Source organism: Lycium barbarum, chromosome 6 (genome assembly GCF_019175385.1).
Source record: "Lycium barbarum isolate Lr01 chromosome 6, ASM1917538v2, whole genome shotgun sequence".
In the NCBI taxonomy this organism is placed as follows: domain Eukaryota; kingdom Viridiplantae; phylum Streptophyta; class Magnoliopsida; order Solanales; family Solanaceae; genus Lycium; species Lycium barbarum.
In genome coordinates, this window is record NC_083342.1 from 79,926,549 (window position 1) to 79,946,869 (window position 20,321).

Sequence of the window (20,321 nt, forward strand, 5' to 3'; positions counted from 1 at the left end):
ATGTGTTTTTGTCTTGTGGAAGCCTTTACAGATTATGATATTCATGAGTTATCTTTTGTGGTCCACCTACAAAATGACAATGAGAAGTATGATAAGAGGTGCTCGGTAGGTTAGCTCTGGGTGCCTGTCATGGCCCTCCGGTTGGGTCGTGACACTAATAAAGACGAGGCTGCTAAATCAGACTCCTAGGTTAGTTAATTGCTGAAGCTCACGAGCTAAATCTCTTTTCTCTGGCTGGCCATCACATAAGCTACCCATGGATCTACGGCTAAGGACATCGGCTACTACGTTCGCCTTTCCAAGATGATACAAAATGCTAACATCATAATATTTCAATAGCTCCGACCATCGCCTTTGATGCAAATTTAACTCCTTCTGCTTGAAAATATACTAGAGACTCTTATGGTCTGTATAGATATTAACATGAACGCCATACAAATAGTGCCTCCACATCTTCAATGCATGAATTATCGCAGCCAACTCTAGATCATGGGTCGGGTAGTTTTCTCGTGTTTCCGCAACTGCCTTGAAGCATAAGCAATAACTTTACCATAATACACAACCTAGTCCAATACCTGAAGCATCACAAGAGATAACATAGCCTTCCGATCCTTCTGGAAGTGTCAGAACCGGGACTGAAGTCAATTTATTCTTCAACTCCTGAAAATTGCGCTCACAAGCATCTGTCCATTGAAACTTAGCTGATTTCTGAGTCAGCTTCATTAGTGGTCCAAAGATAGAAGAAAAACCTTCTACAAAAACCTTCTACAAATCTTCTGTAATAGGTGTCAAGCCCATAAAACTATGAACTTCCGTAGGTGTTGTAGGTCTCGGCCAAGTCTTCATAGCTTTAATTTTCTGGGTATCCACCTGAATACCATCAGCTGTAATAATTTTCCCTAGAAAAGTCACTGAATTCAACCAAAACTCACATTTAGAAAATTTCGCATACAATGTTTTAGCCTGAAGAACTCTAAGGACAGTACGTAAATGGTCTGCATGCTCTGCCTCAGATCGAGAGTATAACAGAATATCATCAATAAACACGATCACAAACAAATCTAGGATAGGCCTAAAAACACTAATCATTAAATCCACAAATATCGCCGGTGCATTAGTGATGAAAGATGAAGAATATCAAGAAATTCAAGAAAATCAAGAAACACAAGACTGAAATTCAAGAAAAAGAAAAGTCCAAGAAGCTCAAGTTTGAAGATTATTTCCCATTCTTGTTTCTTGACACCTTTTCTAAATAGGTTTCTTATTTCTTGATTTATAATATAGTAGGATTAAATTTCCTATTATTAGTAGGATCTTTATCATAGTTCTAGTAGGATTTTGGTTTTCTTTATTCTTTTCCTTATAGAATAGGGATCTTACTTTCCTTGTTTTTAGCTATTTCCTTTCTAGAGTAGAATAAGGATTTGTAGTCATCAAAGAAGAGACCCTAGGCCTATATAAAGGGTTCTTATTCTTTGTTAAACACTATTCACGTTTTTAGCATAAACCTAAATTTTGCAATAGAGTTATTCTCTCTATTTCTTGTTCTTTATCCTTGTTTTTGGTTCCAAGCAAGGTGGTGATAGTCTTTACCTTGTATTCAGTTGCGTGTGGTGTTTCTTTATCACGCTAATTGATTTCAAGTGGTGACTTAGGAACTTTATTTGTTCTTGATCGAATAACGCGTTTCTTGATTAAAATTCGTTCTAGTTTATACCCAGAACCCTAATTTTCTTTCCATCGTTGTACCCTCAATATTTACTTGTTTTAATCGATTCAAGAGCCAATTTTATAGTTCAAATCGTCATCTTTCTCCTCGTCTTGAAATCACATAATTTCGAAAAGTATAGCCCGATTTACGTCCGTTTCTTGAATTCTACCCATCAATCGCTTCAAGAATAAGATCCTGGTCGATTGGTTCTTTGTTAACTCGAAGAATCACATCAGAGATACTCATATTTTGAGTGATAGATTGTTAGGTAGATTCTACGGTTATGAACCTTTTATTTCCAATGAATTCATGAAGATTGTTCATTTGTGGATTTCAAGTGAACTTCTTGCCTTGATTCATATTGCTTTGGTTTCTAATGAATTCATGAAGATTGTTCATTTGTGGATTTCAAGTAAACTTCTATTGCTTTGGTTCTTGTAGATTCTAGTTCATATTAGAAGGATTTAGGTTTAATATACCTAGGTTTGTCTATAGAATCCTACCATTCGGGTCAAGTATTTATCTCTATTTCTCATCCCTTTTCTTCGTATCCTTTAATTTTTCCGTGTTTGAATTGATTTGGCTTCATCCCCAAATCGATTCGTATCACTTCGATTCGTTTAAGCTCTAACATTTACGGCACATCCCTAACACTTGTTTTAAACCTTCGCTATCCTCGTATAAGATCATAGTCTCTATGAGTCCACATTAGCTCACTTACGACGTAGCTTAACTCGAGAAAAATACGGGACGTAACAGATTGGCATACTTAGTCCCGAAGGTTGGGAACTGCCCTAGTCAGTTGGGGTGCACAAATTCCCCTTTAAGTGCAGACTTGGGTTTGTTCCCCCCTCTAGCATATGCCCAATTTTTTTCCAGACATTTATATAATCACTACTCGGTCGTGCCCCTCTCACTTTCAGATCCTGCACGCCTCTGCTTGGCATGGTACATGGTATAATCGTTTGGTTAAGAAGACTTCAACAAGAACCTGATTTGGTGGAATATTGTCGTCCAGTTGTGCGTTGAGGGAGAGCGCACACATTTTGGCGTTGGAACTATAGCCTCAGTGAGAGACTTGAAGATGCTTATATGTGGTTTCTAGCCATGCCAACTGGTTACATTGTCCCGGACTACTTATTTGTAAGATTTACTTTAGGCACTTGTATGGCATAAAGTTGATCCTAGTTTTTGCTTTTTAGTATCTTTAAACTTCTTTCACATTGTAAAGACATGTTTTGATTCTAATGTTTATAAAATTTACCACTAGGTACACTGCCTAGTGGTATTCGATAAAAAAAAAATTGGGAAGGATTTGATACTATGATATATTGAAGACTTGCATGGTTTACCAACTATTACTTTGACCCAAGGTTTGCCAATCAGCTTTTGATTGTACTCTTGCAGAAAAAACTTGCACATATGGAAGACCTACCTCAAGCATCCAAGGTGTCAAAGCAGCCTAATTCTAAACACTCATGCATATTCGGATCTTCCATGCCACAGACTGGTCCCTTGACAAGCATCCATATCGAAAGTGTTCTTTCTATTTTCTATCTGAAGTACGAAATTACAAGTTTGCTGAGAAGAGATTCTCCAAATCTGACACTTAGCGTCCGGTAAATGGATGGAAAAAGGACATGAATAAAGAAATCCAAAAGTACAGACAACTGATATAGACGGTTAAAAAATTTACAGACAATACAACATTAACATGGCATCTTGTATTGCTCATCTGTTCTATACATTACATCTGAAGAATACACTTAATCTGAAGATCAAGGAGATCATATGGCAACTCCTTGAGAGAGCTTTACTAATTTGTGTCACTACCTCTGTTGCTTTGTGTCTTCTTATTTTACAGTCCTTGGTTGTACATAGGAAAAAATGATATAGCATCTGAATAGGGTTGATACATACAGTTGAACTAATTAAAGAATATCATAGAAAATGCCAAGTTGACAAGAGTAAATGAACTCCTGCAGTAATGAGAAGATAGAAAGAGTAAGAAAGATTTTTCACAATGTATGTGTGCACAAAGGTAAGTAAAGTGTGATTCATGAGGACTCTAACCTTTTATGCACCATTATTCCAAGCAGATGAACGGGAAAAAGTCAGGTAAAAGCAAGAATCCTATCTGCAATTTTTGTCCGACAGAGTGGACACTCAATGCAAGCAAGGGAACAAGACTTGCACACTGCAATATTAACACTGCATCAGAACAGCCTACAACATGAGAGCACAAATAATGGAAGCAAAGAAATAAAATAGCAGCTTACAGCAAAAATGGCGGCAAGGAAGAAGCACTGCAGCAGTAGGCGACTCAAAACATACTTTACATATATGTGAATTTGCATCAACATTACCCAAGTACCTGTGTTCCTTATCCTTCATTTCTTGCATTCGAGCCTGGAGGTGCAAATATGACACATCACGGAAAATTTCCATATACAGAAATAACAATAGTTAGCAGCACCTTCTACTATACCAAAACAGTAAGATGCAATCCCTGAGTGTCCATCCTAATTTACATAAACATACTTCCATATTGGAAATCCATTTGACATGTTTACAGAAAGTAGTAATCTATATAACTTTATTAGTCAAGCATGGCCCCGATGACGAAAAGTCCTTAAGGGTTTGTGACCCATTTGATGGACCAACGTCGTAGGTTTGTGACCCACTTGATGGACCAACGTCGTGTTTGAAAAAGGCTTCCGAAAATGAAGAATGCTCTTTTAAGAAGGGGAGCAATGTGAAAGAAACGGAGATTATATGTTGGAAGACTATGCTAGATCTTCTAACCTAAGGGGTGAGGAGACGCTGCTCTTAGCTTGGCATAGGTTGAATGAGCATAATGGTAAAAGTCTCTCTTGATGAACTTGATTATTTGACTAACTTGCTTATGAAGTTTTATCAAAAGAGGAGTCTTGAAGATGAAGACCATTTGAGGAGACCCCGTTGGACTACACTTGGGTATGAAGTCACATCTTGTACTTCCTTCAAGGACGGTATGTATTCGTGGCTCATGCTTATTCTTGGGCTTTCTAAAGCCATGGAGGTAACTTATTTATGTGATGAGTATAGTAGTAGCACTTCTATCCATTTGTGTGATTCTTTTCTAGTGTTATTACTTGATTTCATGTTGGGCTTGCATGGGGAATGTGAACAAAATAGTGTGGGTGACACCTTTGTATTTGACCCCGGTGTTGACTTAGTGGTGAGTCCTTTATTGAGGTGGGCTAATGTGATGGTTAGACCCTTGACTTGGGTTGGACTTATTTGTAATATTGCACTTAGCCATGAGGGATATCACTTGTTTCTAGACTTAAGGGGAGATATATGCTTCTTGATTGCTAGGGCCAATGTGGATTTGCATGTTAGGATTCCTAATTGCATTACTGTCTTTGGTTTACCCTTCTATCAAAATTATTTGAATAGCCAAGTGTCTTTGGCATTATTTGGATACATGTTCTTTCTAGATCCATTTGATGCTTGGTTATATCATAAGAGTGAGCCATTTAGTGTGTTGGTTGCATGCTATAGGTATTATCATTTGCCTTATGATGATTACCTTATTGTTTTCGTGAGAGGGTATGTACTCATTCTCTTCTACTTTTTGCAAGATACGGATTCAAGGACGAATCCTTTTGAAGAAGGGGAGGATGATACGATCCCGAGGAGCACACATGGGCCAAATCGAGCATATAACGTATGGATGATTGCTTGGTCGTGTGGAGCGAAGATAAGAAGCTGGGACACGATGGTGGCTAGCTATGCAAGAGGCTATCTTCGCAATTCAAGCCATTATCCTAAAGAAGACTACCAAACAAGGCCCTTACTTCACGAAGGGTATTTTTGTAATAGTTAGTCTAGTCTTCTTTAGCCTAGTAATATAAATACTCTACTTAGTTATTTCATTACTTAGTTTATGAATTACGATGAATTGAGAGTGGAGATTACTCCTTTGGAGAGATAGTTTGTTCAGCTATAGATTTAGTGATAGTTCATCATAGGTGGATTCCTTTGTTGACTATGAATCATTCCATTGATTTTCATTAGAGTTGTCATTTATGGATTCATTTGATTTCCCTTGATTGGAATTCAAATAGCTTAGGTTTCCTTGATTAAATCCAATTGGAAGGGTCTTAGGTTTAATATACTTAGGTTTGTCCAATCAAGGGCGTCTAGCTTCTATCCCTCTTTTCTCATCCCCTTTGCTTCAATTCTCATCCCCTAATTTCTTGTTATCCTTAATTTCTGCGTTTTATGTTTGATTTGGTGTTTTCCCCAAATCGATTCCTATCAGTTTATAGCACAGAGTTCCATACCACACAGTAAAGAATATAAGCTAAAATTGCTCTCCTACTTATGATTCTATGGACCATTTTATAAGTGTTTATGTAGATATATTATACCGTGTATGTACGTGAATGCCATTTTTAACGATTATATAATAACAATTGAACACCCTTGACACAACTAAGGGTGCTAGCCCAGCGGCGAAGGGTGTGCAAAATTCCTTGAAGGGCATGGGATCGATTCTAAATTTCTAATATATAACATTCCGGGTTAGGGGAACTTTTTCACATACACAAAATCACGCACTATTAGAACTGCTAAATCTGTTTTAACTTCATATTTTCTTCTGAAACTAATAGTCTGTTTTGACCTTTTTTTTAGTTAAACAATGGGTAATAACAGAGTAATAAATAAGCAAATCCTAAAACTCAAAATCCAGTAAGCATGTCTATTCCAAAATTCAAAAGACGGATAAGAAAATCCTTTGTCAAATGTATACATTGGTTCTACCTTCTTCAAAATGCTTGGTTAAACATCAAAATTTGGAGAACCAAAGTACCATTAATAGTTTTGGTTTGTTCTTTGGGAAAAGATCTGTATTGATCTCCCGTAGCAGTCGAGAGACCATTTCAAAAGTAGGTTAGTTTGGGTATGCTATCAAGAACGTTTAAATGAAAGGAAACTAATACATCTTCTTGCACTAATACAAATAAACGAGGGAGGGATTTTCTTAGCTCAAATGCTTTCCGCTAGGGAATAAGAGTATAGTGTAGCTTGTTAGATCATTCTGGGAGAAACTTAAAAAAAAAAAACAGTAGGAAAATTTCTTGATAGATTAAGTGCTTATGTTTCTAGTAAGTCTGATCTGCTTGACTACTCTTATTTTGAAGTTTTACTGGACTTGACGAAATATTTTTGTGAAGTACCAAAAACAATAAGTCCGGCTTCTTAACGTCAACCTCATAGAATTTCTTTTGTTGACTTCTTTATGTTAGTTTTTATCTATTCAATTGCTAGTTCTATTACAAGTGTTTTTATGACTTAATAAAATATTACGTAGTTTGATTTAAAATTTTCGGTGCACCCATTCATCGAAAAAAATTATTTACTTCTTCAAAATTTGAACCCCCTTAGTTAAATTCCTGGCTACGCCACTGGCTAAAAAATTAACATCACCAGAAGATTCAGATGGATGAGAAGGATATGTCAAATACTACATGTGTCCAGACAAAGGTGCAGATAACCGACCATAAAAGGACAAGCTGACTTACCTTCAAGCGGGCAACCAGAGGTTCCTCCTTCGGAATCTCAGATCCTGCATTTGTATGATCCCCATCTTGGCTAACATCAGAGATGGGGTCCTTGTGGTCACCATCATTAGTTTCTGGATTCATCATATTGTCTTCTCCACCAATCTGCCAGTCAGCTGCCAGCTTCAAGTCTTGCCTAGCACTATTCTCTTTCTTTAGCTGAGCAACAAGCACCCACATATTTGCCAAATCATTTGCCAAAGAAGCCTCCCTTTTCTTTCCCTCCTCTACTTTTTTCCTGTACTGATCTTCCACAATTTCCTTGTCAGCCAAGGCAACCTCAAGAACTGCTTCACGTTGTTTTCTTGCTTGCAACTCCATCTTTAGATCTTCAGGATCTAGGTCCCACATGTCAAAGTCATCATGAATCACTCCTGAAACTTCACTTCCTCGGCCAGAAACCCGGCCTCTACGCCCTGGTCTTATGTTTTCGCCATGCTTTCTGCTACTAAGGTTACCAGCTTGTGCAATGGAACTCCTAGAACTCGACATCTCCCGAGCAGCCAACAATTCTTTCTCTAGGTTTGCATTCTGTAATGAGAGCTTTGTGACTTCAGCAGCTAAATTTTTCAGTTCAACAGCAGCAGCAGATGCTAATTCTTTTGCATATGAAGCTTCCTCTGACAATTTCTGGTTCTGCACACGCAGCCCACTGTTTTCCTCCGCAATCTGAATATGTTCCAGCTTTAGCTTGTCGTTCTCAATATCCTGCTCAAATTGCAAAACATATTAGAACCATGATATGAATTCATATAAAGCATGTGCAACCACATCAACGTTCTTGTACAACATGAAGGCCATTACACAAACAAAAGGTCTCGAGATTTAGTCTGATAATTGGGGGAAATCCAAGTAATAAAAGATTGAAAATTTAATACACAAATTCATGGAAACTTTTATCTTCATCAACTACAGACAACATAGAAACTTAACATACCAGTTCATTCTCAAACAAAACTTAAAAACTGCCAATTTTATCGAGAAAACAAAGACTACAGAAAGTCAATCACAACAAAGACAACGTGTCTAGGCAACATGAAGTGGATTGTTTTGAAGCAAAAACTTGGGTCTCAGAACATCTAACAATGTCAAAGAGAGATAAAGGTGAAGCTTGATACATTAACTTAGGATAAAAAGAAGGGAGAGAATAGGCACACTCATCAATGCATTAATCAAATCATTTCAATTCCTTAGTTGAAGAAATTTTAAACTAATTATTCTGAACCATACTACAACAGGTTATTTTCAATACTAAAATGCATCAACTTGGAAAGCACAGGTTTCTTCTTTCTTCTATTTTAATCAAACTTATATGAAGGAACTTTTCTTAACCTAATAACCTTCATATAGTCCTTGAATTTCCCTTGTGTTTTACTTTAACGCGAGGCATGATGCATTCTGCACGGTGTATTGTTTTCGGAGGTAATCAGGATATACTTGCTCCTGAGGAACCCCCTCCCCAGGGAATGCCACAACAGTAAAATAATTGCAGAAAATAAAAAATCCTCCGTTCATCAGACCTATAACTACCATCAAAAGTTATTATCTACCTCAAGAACTCGAGACATGCAGACCAAATATGTCAGTGGACGAAAGCTTTTAAAATCACCTGTGACTGAATTCTCCTTCTAAGCTCATCAACATATTCATCAGATACACATCTTTCTGATGAGGGATATGATTGTTCTGCCTTGACTGGCGCTAGCTGCTGTTCAAGATGACAAATCTTTTCTTGTAGTTCCTTGTTCTCTAAGCACTGAAAACAACATTACATAACAGCCAAATTATGCCTAGAAAAGAAAATTAGCTACTCATACAAAATGAACAGGGAAAGGTCAATAAAATTTAGCGACTAGATTATTCCATTTGCAACAAGATATAATGCCTTGTTTGACCTTGTTCTGCAGCTGTTCCTGGAGAATCCGATTATCTGCAGATTTGATCTGCATAAAAAGATCAAAGTGTAAACAACTTCGTGCGAAAAGAGATGCTTACCAACTTGTAACAAGAATGAAACTTTGTAGATGTTTTTTCTTTAAAGTGTACTTGGCTGAGCTTTTATAGGGTAACCAACCTCAAGCTCAAAACTCTGCTCACTACATTGTGTCATCAATTTCATCAAAGTCTGTCAAAGATGGTAATAATATGAGACAAAGTACAGAACGCGTAAGAGGTGGAAAAAAACTCATGCAAGTAGAAAAGGCTAACATGACATCACCTGCTGCATTTCAACGAAAGATACATTTGCAACAGATGCTTGACCGCTTTCAACAATACGTTGTTCCAACATTCTCATTTGCTTTCTCTTTTCTTGAATTTCACAATCTAAATTTTGAATCTGTCATAAGAATTCAGCACTACAATAAGTCCAGATTCTAAGATATACAGCTACTTAAAGGATCAAAGGAAAATCGTCTCCATGTGCTTCAGACAGCTGCAATTGCATAAGGAAGAACCAAAACTGTCGCAATGAACAAATTGTTACATCTTGAGGTAGGTTGTCAAGCATCTAAGATCCTAGGAACTTTGAAGATCAAAGATTCCCCATCGTTTCTAGTGAAGATTCCAGAACTGACTATGTTCCACAGCTGAAATACTAATATAAGACGCCTGACTTTCTGGAAAGCATCAACTGACAGATTCATTCAAGTTTTTCTAAACAGAAGAAAATTGAAGGGGATACACCTTTCTAGAAGAAACTGAATGCACAATCTAGTGAGATGATATTCTACAAGTGACTCAAACAAAATCATTTAGTCCGAGCAGGAAATTCATGCATAAAAATACCAGTCTTGTTACAACTGGACCAGCACATTGTTATAAAACATTGAGTCCAGAAAGATAAAAGAGTCTGTACTTGTGTTTGCGAACTCTCGGGGTCATTAACAGACTGCTCAACCAAGCGCTTCAATGTACTGGTGCTGAATGCAGTCTCTCCAGCAAGCATCTTGACTTGCTCAACTAAGAGGTCCATCTGATCTGACATTGAAATTCCTTCCTATAATCAAATAAAAAGATAATCAAATGAAGGGAAAAGAAATCAAAACCTGATAAACGAGTAAAGGACAATAATGTTGCACCTTTTCCTAGAAGCTTTACTATCTGAACACACTACACAATTGACTAGAAGCTTTACTATCTAAACCAAGTTCAAACATCAGAGGTACAAGAAACTCTAAACCTATGTCTGCAAGACTGGACTAGAAATAAATGTAGTATAGCTATTGGATCCAATTAATTTCTTGCTCCTGATACAAAATGGTGAGCTTGTTGAACACTTCGGCATTGTAACTTCTTAATTCACAAGGAATATAAATGTAGATGCATCAAATTCTGCGCTCAGAAAGCATTCAGAGTAAATTTCACAACATGAAGCTTAAATAACAAAACTAACATCATATGTTAATGACAAATCTGTCAAGTCCTCCAGAGCATTAGTGTTAGCAATATTAAGAATCACCATGGTAGCCTTCTCCACTAAAAGGTTTTAAGAATGTGAAATTTAGAGAGGTAAAGACATACTATGCAGCTTTGAACCACAAGAAAAACCAATGATAAGTTCACCCACCTGAGCCGATTCAGTGATCGCATTCCCAACCTGAGATATATCATCATTCCACTTGCTAGAAGATCTTCTGAGTTTGAGATCAGAAGTATCTGCTGAAGGGTCTTTCTGATTCTCACCATCTATAAGCATAGAACTATCCATCTTCTAATGGAAGAGTGGAAAATAAAGAAAGAATATCAATATACACAGAAAAAGATATTTTATCCTGTATGAATAATATGAAATGTACATATTCTTTAAATACTTTGAATTTGAGAAAACATAAAAAGAAGCAAAAAGAAGAGTAGTAGAGTACTTTTAGTTTCCTGAAATACATGGACAATTTTAAACAGGTACAAAGGATGCAGGAAGAAAATTAATGCATGCTAAGTGAAACTATACGTAGTACCTAACCAAGCTGCAATACGGGGTAAAAGTCTTGCGAAAATCAGAAAGTATGATGCATCTTTAAGATTGAATCGAGGATGGGATTCAGCAACTATCTACCAAGATACTTGAGTGGCAAAGAATAGCATAAAGAAACAGTACTCATGATGAAAGGAAGACCAGCCTACATCATCTTCAGAAGGAGAATGACTCCTCTGATGCCCAGCAACATCCCCCAAATACCTAGGGATTGTATTCTTTGAAGAAACAAGGATCAGTTTAGTTAGCCTCTGTATCCGGCTCATAAGAGCTGCCTTGGCTTCCTCCTCCTCTTCCAGTCTTGACTGCATTTTTACTTGCCCTTCTTCCAACTGCAAAAATATCATGAACAAGTTATAAAGCCCAGAACCCAACTACAGCCAAAATTCTAATCCCCAAATGCTTACAGAGCACAGATGCCTTTAAGAATGTAGTTAGCTGAACACACATACCTGACCTCTAGCTGTAGACAGACTTTACCATATGTAATTTGAAAGTTACCTGCTGTTTCAAAGTCATAAGTTCTACAGGATTAACACCTACAAACATCCCCCTTCTTAGTTGATCAAGCTCTTGTTTGAGACATGATATTTCCCTTTGATATTTCTTAATCAGGGATTTCTCATCAATAATCTGAAAGAGAGATATATCAAGCTTCAGCCTTCAGAACTCCAATTCCACAAAATTGAAACAGCAAAGAGAGAAAACCTTGTTGCGTGATGCATAAATCTCCACACGTTTAGCCCTGCTTGCAAACTTCAGTGTATTGTGTGTTTCCTCCATATTGCTTGATGCAGGAGTAACAGTACATATGAGCTACAGAAAACATGAAAGAAGAGGTGAATTAGACCTATCTGTAATCTCTTTAGGTCTTATCAGGCAACAAGAGTATCAGGTGAGCTCAGATGAAAAGGAGGCTAGGAGGAAAAGATGCACATCAAATAAAGCAGTACAGCTGAATAAAGATAAGATAGATCAATAAAGTGGAAATGTATTGTATATGCTCATCTTACTCACAGACACATGTCCATGCCCACTCAGCGATGTCTGGAGCAGCCGAGTAAGTTTAGAATCCCGATAAGGAACATGAGATGCCTTCCCTTCACTCAATTTTCCAATGACCTTAATGCATGATAGCAGAATCAAGGTGTCAGATTGAACATGAATAAATGTATAAAAATCTACTCTACTCCTGAGCCCAGCCTCAATGCCATATATAATGGTAGATCATGAGTACGAATAATTTGTTGAAAGCCAAGAGAACTGATTTAGTTGTTAGGATGTTCTATCATTTATGTGTTTAGGTTAGTAGCATACAAAATTCTTTCTGGTTCTGTCACAATTAGGAATCTAGATATTTTGGTAATATCCTTGTTTCATTTAGTCTCAATTTTGCCTTATTTCTCACAGCCTAAACTCCTCCAGCCTAAATTGTCTACAACCATTTCAGCAGGTAGCCTTCTCTCTTTTTTGTGATGAAAAACTAGTGGATAATAAACTTCTCTCTCTTTTCTGAATGAAAAACTAGAGGGTAATAGTCTTCTCTCTCTTTTTTGTGAAGAAAAATTAGAGGTATCTCTTTTTTTCTTCTATTTTTCACATAATTGAATTATTACAATAGTAGTGTTAATATGCAACAGTTATGGAAACACTACATAGAGACCCAATCAACTACTGATGTTTAGTACTTACAGTTCCAAGAGTCAGAAGACTTTTGTTGATATATGATCCTTCCTTTCTCCGCAACCCCGTTGTTTCAGTTTTAGAACTCTCAGATCCAGCTAAATCAATCAAGTTCTAAGGGGAAAAAAACAAAAACATTAGATGCTATAATGCAATGTTGTTTAATACAGAACAAATAGTCCAGTAGCCATACAAGCTGTGAGAAGATCACTCCATCATATTCATCCCCATGAGCACTACTTTCAATCATCTGCACAATGTGTAATAAAGTGGACAATAAGACATGACTACCAAAGCCCGGTAGCAAATACAACCACTAAAATGTCTACACTAGAAGAGTACAAAAAAGGCTATTATGGAAGATAAAACCAGAGTATTTCGCAATATGGTCCAAATTCAGTAGCAGTTACAGATTGAAGATTTTTCTTTATCAAGCAATTCCAGATTGAGGATTGTATTATCAAGAATCAAGGATGAACCACGTCACTGCTTTCAAGAAATCAATGTCGCAAGGAATGGACCAAACATAATTGACAGTTTCCGGTAAGACATAATCAGGGCTATCAAAAGCGAAAAGCGCAAAAAAGCTCTAAGGTCAGTTGGGGCTTTAAGCGCAAAGTGTAAATAAAGCGTGGGCTTTAATGAAAAAAGGCGCAATGGTGCAAAATACAAATCTATATATGTTTAGTCCAAGACTAATAATAATAAGCATGAATAACAGTCATATGGACAAAGGAATTGTAAAAATATTACGATAAAGTGAAATATGAATTATCTAGTGTCACCCCTTCAAGAGAGGCTCATTGGCAAGGAAAAGTATGTCTTAGAGCCTTAATGATGACAGTGAAGCGCACATAAAGCGAGGCGAAGCGCTCAACATGGTTTGAGCCTCGCTTCAGGGCTTAAGCGCGCCTTTGACAACACTGGACATAATTGACAGTTTTTCCCACATAGTATTCATGAAATGGAAAAATTTAGTTACAATTCCAACAGCTTGTCATCCAAAACTCTAAGAGTGCTAGTTGAATAAATGAACCTACAACACACAGTTGACGCCCATAATCCCATTTCAGCAGAAGTTTCTTCCCAACACTGTATCGGGATTTCATGCTATAGAAAAGCTATTCTGATTAGTTCTTTACAAATATTCAAGTTGATATAACCTTAGATAGAAAGCTATGGAGGACTCAGATTAGGGTAGAAGGCTAGTAGGTTGTCCCGCGTATCCCTTCGTACTAGTAGTCGCAGTTTTGATCTACAGTTTATTGTCCTTTGATTCTTGCTACTATATGTTGTTTCTTGTACTTCGACTATCTTATTTATCTGTGGTAGCCACTGCTTCTTTTTCCTCCTTTATTAGAGCATTTTCGCTTTCTTTAGTTGCATTTTCATTTTTGCTTTGAGCTATTTCTCGTCCTGTTTTCTCTTGAGCCGAGGGTCTTTCGGAAACAGCCTCCCTATCTTCCGAGATAGAGGTAAGGTCTGCGTACACTTTACCCTCCCCAGAACCCACATTGTGGGATTTCACTGGGTATGTTGTTGTTGTTGTTGTTGTTGATATAATATTGTAAACAACGAATAAATGGGGCAAAAACGAAAATTCTATATGTTTCAGATGATTTTTAAGGTCTCCAAAAAATGATTCATCAACAGTTTCTCGTGCAACTTTCCAAGAATTGGCAGATTTTCTTATTATCATACAACTTGGGGAAAAAAACATAAGTTGTGATTTATGCCGAGGAACAAAATTATGTGGGTTAATAGATTAGTCACCCTGCAAAATCAATAAAGCCACAATAAGACATTGCCTAGTTCAAACTTCCGTTGTTTTTTGATAACCAAAATATCAAACTTCCATTGTTCCATCTCTAATTCTAAACAAAAAAGGACATTTTCCATCCCAATAGAATAAAAGTTATCAAACAAAGTTGATACTAAAAAACAAGAAGAAAAATAAAACAGAGCATCCTACCAAAGCTCTAAAAGTTTTGTAGGTCTATTATTCAAAGGCGGTGAAATGGGCAATTTATATATAAATCGTTAGCAATATAAGTATCATTTGCTCTGGATATCGGCTTTTAGCCAGTCTATCTTTTCAATAAATGATTGAAGAAACCCAAGTTTACCAGGAAGAGTGACCCAATAGCCCAGTAGGTCAAATTCTCCCATCTTACGAAAAATATCCATAATTACTGCATTGAATTAGTGAGAAGGGCCCTTACCAAAAACAAACATTCACTTATGCTCTAAAGGGAAGTGCAAACAAGCCAGGCTTATATATAACATGACAAAATTCCAATGCGCATACCAGCGTGCATTCCCTAAAAAGTTAAGTGCATAACACAGAAGCTTATGGTTGCAATAAGCAATACATCAAAATGAACCATCATATTATACTTACCAAGGTAAATATTGTGTGACTGCGGCTACTAAACAAGTTGAAATTGTTTGAACCAACGTGTCGATGCTCTGGAATAGGCAAATGGTAATCAATACCATTATAGGGTAACATTGGCTGCCAACGAAGACAGACCTGAAGAGCTTACACTAATTACCTTCCCCTGCAGCAACGAAAGAGAGCGCATGCCCAGGTGATAAAACAACTTCTTCCTTTATGCCTTCAACATAAGTACCCTGCACATACATTACATGTACAAAGAATCAAGCACGACAGAGCAACATATAAAGTCAAGGACTTCGGAAAGCAGCATAAATATATCCGATATAGATAGAAGAACTTCACCGGAAACATCAGGAATTGTTCTTTGGCTATCAGATATAGCCATATAGGACTTGTAGATTTTGAAAACAACATGTGCGGAAATGAGTGATCTCAACCTTACAATTCAAACTTAATATCCTAGCTTCTGCTTCTTATTAATTACTTTTGAGAAATAAAGAGGGTACCCATACTTAATTGATATCATATACGTGTCTCAAACATCTAGGATGTGCTGGGAGACAAGTTTCTTGATTATTTTTTATGATTTCTCGTCATCTTTAGGACTACTAATGCTATTTTCTATTCCTGAATCAAAACAATACTTTTTTTGAAAATGAAAGGCTAAAACAATATTCTCATCTTCAAAAACAAACATATCAAAGAAAAGAGATCAAACTACCAGAAATATCACTTCTGGATAAACAGGTCTTAGGAACAACTAAAAAACTTCTTGCTCATAACCCTATAATCTCCCTGAACATCAACTAGTACTATTAGCAACAAATACCTGATTATCTTCCCTAACACGCAGATTCTGGCCAGTTGGATCCAGTAAGTCATTGATAACCTGGCATCATGAACATGACGAGCATGCACACCAACTAGATGTTAATACTTGGTTCGAGAAATTAAATAAGTATGGTCTGGACAAGAGCATAAAGAGAGATGATAAATCTACTTCAGAAATCATTTCACTTTGTATAGCAGCTGTCTTTTATGTTGCAGGAAGAAGAGAATCATAAATTTTACTAACAATCTTCAGATGGATACATCATTTGTAACACATGATGCTCTTTCAGAGATGATCCGTGCAGCAATTCATAATAAATTTTTAAACTTTCTAGTTCAGTGCCACTTTCATCATATGCAGAAGTAGATGGCTTATGTGCACCATACCTCATTATAGATTTCAAGATATGATACGCGAAGCAAGAACTCGCGTCCAGGAGTCTGAAAGAATGTTTTTAAGATTAGTCACACTGTTTGTTTGGATAAGTAAGAGTAAGTCATACCTTCATAAAGACAATCTAGTATTTTAAACAAGAATTGCTGTCAAGCTTGAATAAAAGTGAAGAATGGCAAAGCACTTTAGAGTCATGCTTGAAGAGATGTGCGGCATTAAACCTTGAAATTAACATAGATTTTTAAGCTGACTTACATCTTGAATGATGCTAAAAACATCCTTTATCGCCAACGGAATTATACCTGGAGAAATATGATCTCCCTGTGGAAACAAATATCTTAAAATTAATATGATGATAAAGAACGACTATGGATAGTTCAGGTGCGCTTAAAGTCAACTAAGTAGGGAGGGCCTCCTTCCCCACCATTCCGAAAACTTCCAATTGAGGTGGGGATGGGGGGGGGGGGGGGGGGGGGACTTGGCAAATGAAGTAAATACTTGGTTCAACCATCAAATTTTGGCCATGTTACAAATATTAAAATAACACCGTATTCTTAAACTAACTTCTTCTTTTTAAATTAAGAAAAAAATTATAACCGTGGTATCGAGACCAGCTTGCCACACCTCGACTAATTATACAGGGCAAGTACCTACAACCTCCCACCAATAATGGTACCGGGTAACTCTATCCACCAAGGTTTGGACAGATGGGAAGAAATACCTAGTATTTTTGCCTCTGCTAGGATTTGAACCTGAAACCTTAGGTTTTCAACCCACTTCATTGAACACTAGGCTAGGCCTTTAGGTGCTTTTATAAAACTAATGAGGGGGATAAGAATGAAGCAAATACTTAGTTTGACCATCAAATTTCGACAATGCTACATATATATAACAACACAGTATTCTTAAACTAACAGTATTCTTAAACTAACTTCTTTTTTAACTTTTTATAAAGAACTTTTTTAATAACCCTGGTGTACGCACCAACTCAGGTGCACCTCAACTAATTCTATGGGCCACTTGCTCCCTCCCACCAGCACACAGGTACCGAGTAGTTCTATCTACCATGCTTGGACAAATTGGAAGAAACCAACTAGTATTTTTGCTTCCGGTAGGATTTGAACCTAAGACCTCATGAGTCTCAACTCACTTTCATTGACCACTAGGATAGACCCTTGGGTGCTTTTATAAAGAAATATTCTTAAAACTAACTTTGCCAGTAGTTAGCAATTAAATAATCCTAAACTGTTTGTATGGGATGCAGTAGAAGTCAGCAAAGCTTCTCTTGAATTCAAGCAAAAGGAGATCTCCCAGAGGAATAACTTACATGCATAGTGTGTGTCTTGCCACTACTTGTAACACCATAAGCAAAAACTGTGCCTGCATAATAAGCAGTTCTTGTGTCAATGATACTGAACTGGAAATGCAACCCTCGACACTTAAAGTACTTCAGCCCAGGAAAGTAGCCCCTTGGAGCTATGACAGTCGCCCAGCACTATCAGTACATTTGGTAGATATCTCGATTATTGCCAATCATTTGGCAGAGATTAGTTTTCTTCAAGCATGGCCTCTGAACTGAATTATGTAAAACTAAATAACTCATAGACATGTTCCGTCTAGCTCAAAAGCTGACATGTTGGCAGATATTACACGTCAACTATCAATCACCATACCGTTTATGCCTTCCATTGCAGCCTTGACAACGGGTCGCGCAGCTACTTCATAAACCTCCTGGGTACTTGTGTCAGGTCCAAATACTCTATCTACGAATCAAAATATGAACATTTAAACTTCAAATAACCATCTTAAAAGGCAATTTGCTACTCCCGAAATAATTCAATAAATTTTTCAGAGCCAGCAGAATAAAAATATGAATGAGGAAATGACTCGAATTGTACCAAAGGCATAAGCTGTTGCAGGATTATACTCATTCCGCACAATTTTGTCACCGTCGGCATACCAAGCAATTTCATCGCCTTTCTGATATTCTCTTTCACTGCATAACACCAAATGCACTGTGAGAAAACTCAGTTCAAATTCCTCGAATAAACGAGTACATAGATCCAAGAGTAGATCTAGACCTCAATGGGCGAAACCTAACAGTCACCGAAATACTCTCTCCCGATCTGGAGATATCGACCGGCGGCTCAGCAATCAACTCCTCAGCTGACGGATAATTAACAGGCGAACGACCGGTTGGGTTCCTGCTGGGAGTCATGGATCTGGAGCCAGAAGAGCCTGATCGAGGCATAAGCCGACCATTCATGAACGAATTTGAAGATGAAGAAGACGAAAATGGACTTGATGGCTTACGATATTGATACGGCGAGCTACTTCGTCCTCTAGACGAAGAAGCAGCCATTGATCGCCACTATCAAACAAATATATAATATTAACCAAATCCTTTACTTGCTATCAAAGAAAAGGTCAAGCAACAATATACGCGTGCATCTAACCGAGTTCAAGAAGAAGAATGTGTCAGATGTCACATGCTGTGTGAGTAGGAAAAGGAAAGAAAGCTCTTGGATTTCTTTTAAACTATTCCTTTTTCAGGCTTTTGAGTAAAATGCCTAGAGAGAGAGAAGCTTCACTGTGGATGTGTATCACTCTATCTAATGCTACTATATCATATTTATCTAAAACTCCATTTCTTCTCCTTTATGACAAAGAAGAACTGCAGAAAAAGAGAGATGTACGAGACTACTCGTTAACATGTGACAGTGGACCGGTTTGAATTATAGTACTAGTATTATTTTTTTTTTAGCTACAGTGGTTTTTAAACTTAAAAATGGAGTATCTATTTTTGGATTTAAGTTGGTATGCGCGGTCAATTCAATAAAAAAGGGAAAAGGCTAAATATATACTATTTGTATGGCATGTCACCTCAGTGCAATGAGAGAAAGGTTTAAATATATCTTTATTATACTTTCAATCTAAATATACATTTGTCGTTATATTATTGGTTCAAATATATATCTCTCTGTTAAGATTGTCTAAGGTGGACAACCAACTTACGTGGTACTGACATTGGATGAGGTGGATGTCACGTGACATGTCACCTCAGCGCCCCTAACCCATTTTACTCCTCCCCTCTATTTGTTCTTTCACCACTAAAATTTCCTTCCCCTCTACCATCATTACCACCATTATTGGTCATGAATGGTGAAAACTGTCACGACCCAACCGGAGGGTCATGATGGGCACCTGGAGCTGAGCTACCGAGCACCTCATGACATACGTCTCATAATCATATTTAAGTGGGCCACATGGCTAACTAGTAACTACCATAATCTGGAAGAGACACAAGTCCAAGAGATATATGCATATCTATATAATCACCATCAACTATGCCCAAATGTACAAGCCGACAAGGCTGCCAAAATGATATACAAAATATGAATCGATGAAGTTATGGAACATCTAACTATATACATTCTATCTATGAGCCTCTATATAGAGTGAATAACATCATAAAGACAGAACAGGACCTCGCCATGCCCATATATAAACAAAAGAATAGTACCAGCTAAACTGTAGCTCCGGAACAAGCGGAGCACTCTTGCACAATCGTTGATGAAGCAGCCTAGGGGTCTGGTCCATCTCCCTGTCTACCTGCGGGCATGAACGCAGTGTCCACAAGCAAAAAGGATGTCAGTATGAGTAATGTACCAAGTATGTAAGGCATGATGAGTAACAACATAATGAAGTATGAGGAT

The 20,321-nt window shown here is 37.3% G+C and overlaps 1 protein-coding gene across 3 annotated transcripts; it reads right to left on the reverse strand.

Moving 5' to 3' along the window:
* Positions 1 to 3,415: 3,415 nt before the first annotated feature.
* On the reverse strand, positions 3,416 to 19,328 carry LOC132644321 (kinesin-like protein KIN-7D, mitochondrial). 3 transcript variants are annotated; one of them, XM_060360905.1, is made up of 25 exons: positions 18,687 to 19,328; positions 18,504 to 18,601; positions 18,279 to 18,368; positions 17,933 to 17,985; positions 16,861 to 16,926; positions 16,599 to 16,652; positions 16,210 to 16,269; positions 15,535 to 15,613; positions 15,381 to 15,448; positions 13,173 to 13,229; positions 12,989 to 13,093; positions 12,314 to 12,418; positions 12,005 to 12,112; positions 11,798 to 11,929; positions 11,446 to 11,628; positions 10,892 to 11,032; positions 10,181 to 10,321; positions 9,542 to 9,661; positions 9,398 to 9,448; positions 9,219 to 9,266; positions 8,933 to 9,079; positions 7,285 to 8,031; positions 3,991 to 4,120; positions 3,785 to 3,908; positions 3,416 to 3,690 (listed from the first exon to the last, which is right to left on the reverse strand). In XM_060360905.1, the coding sequence occupies exons 1-24, from the start codon at positions 18,965 to 18,967 to the stop codon at positions 3,826 to 3,828; spliced, it is 3,147 nt and encodes a 1,048-aa protein (XP_060216888.1). In that variant the 5' UTR covers positions 18,968 to 19,328; the 3' UTR covers positions 3,416 to 3,690; positions 3,785 to 3,825. The 3 variants fall into 3 exon arrangements, with proteins under 3 accessions (XP_060216888.1, XP_060216887.1, XP_060216889.1); XM_060360904.1 differs by having other exon boundaries at positions 10,892 to 11,035; XM_060360906.1 differs by lacking the exon at positions 18,687 to 19,328 and having other exon boundaries at positions 10,892 to 11,035; positions 16,908 to 16,926; positions 18,504 to 18,553.
* Between the last annotated feature and the right edge of the window lie 993 nt (positions 19,329 to 20,321).

Excerpts from the sequence above, each read along its gene's own strand:
- LOC132644321 (XM_060360904.1), bottom strand. The coding sequence starts at position 18,967 with ATGGCTGCTTCTTCGTCTAGAGGACGAAGTAGCTCGCCGTATCAATAT. Across the intron at positions 11,930-12,004 it reads TTTATGCATCACGCAACAAG|ATTATTGATGAGAAATCCCT; the intron begins GTTTTCTCTCTT and ends TCTCTCTTTCAG. Across the intron at positions 9,449-9,541 it reads CTTTCGTTGAAATGCAGCAG|ACTTTGATGAAATTGATGAC; the intron begins GTGATGTCATGT and ends CATCTTTGACAG.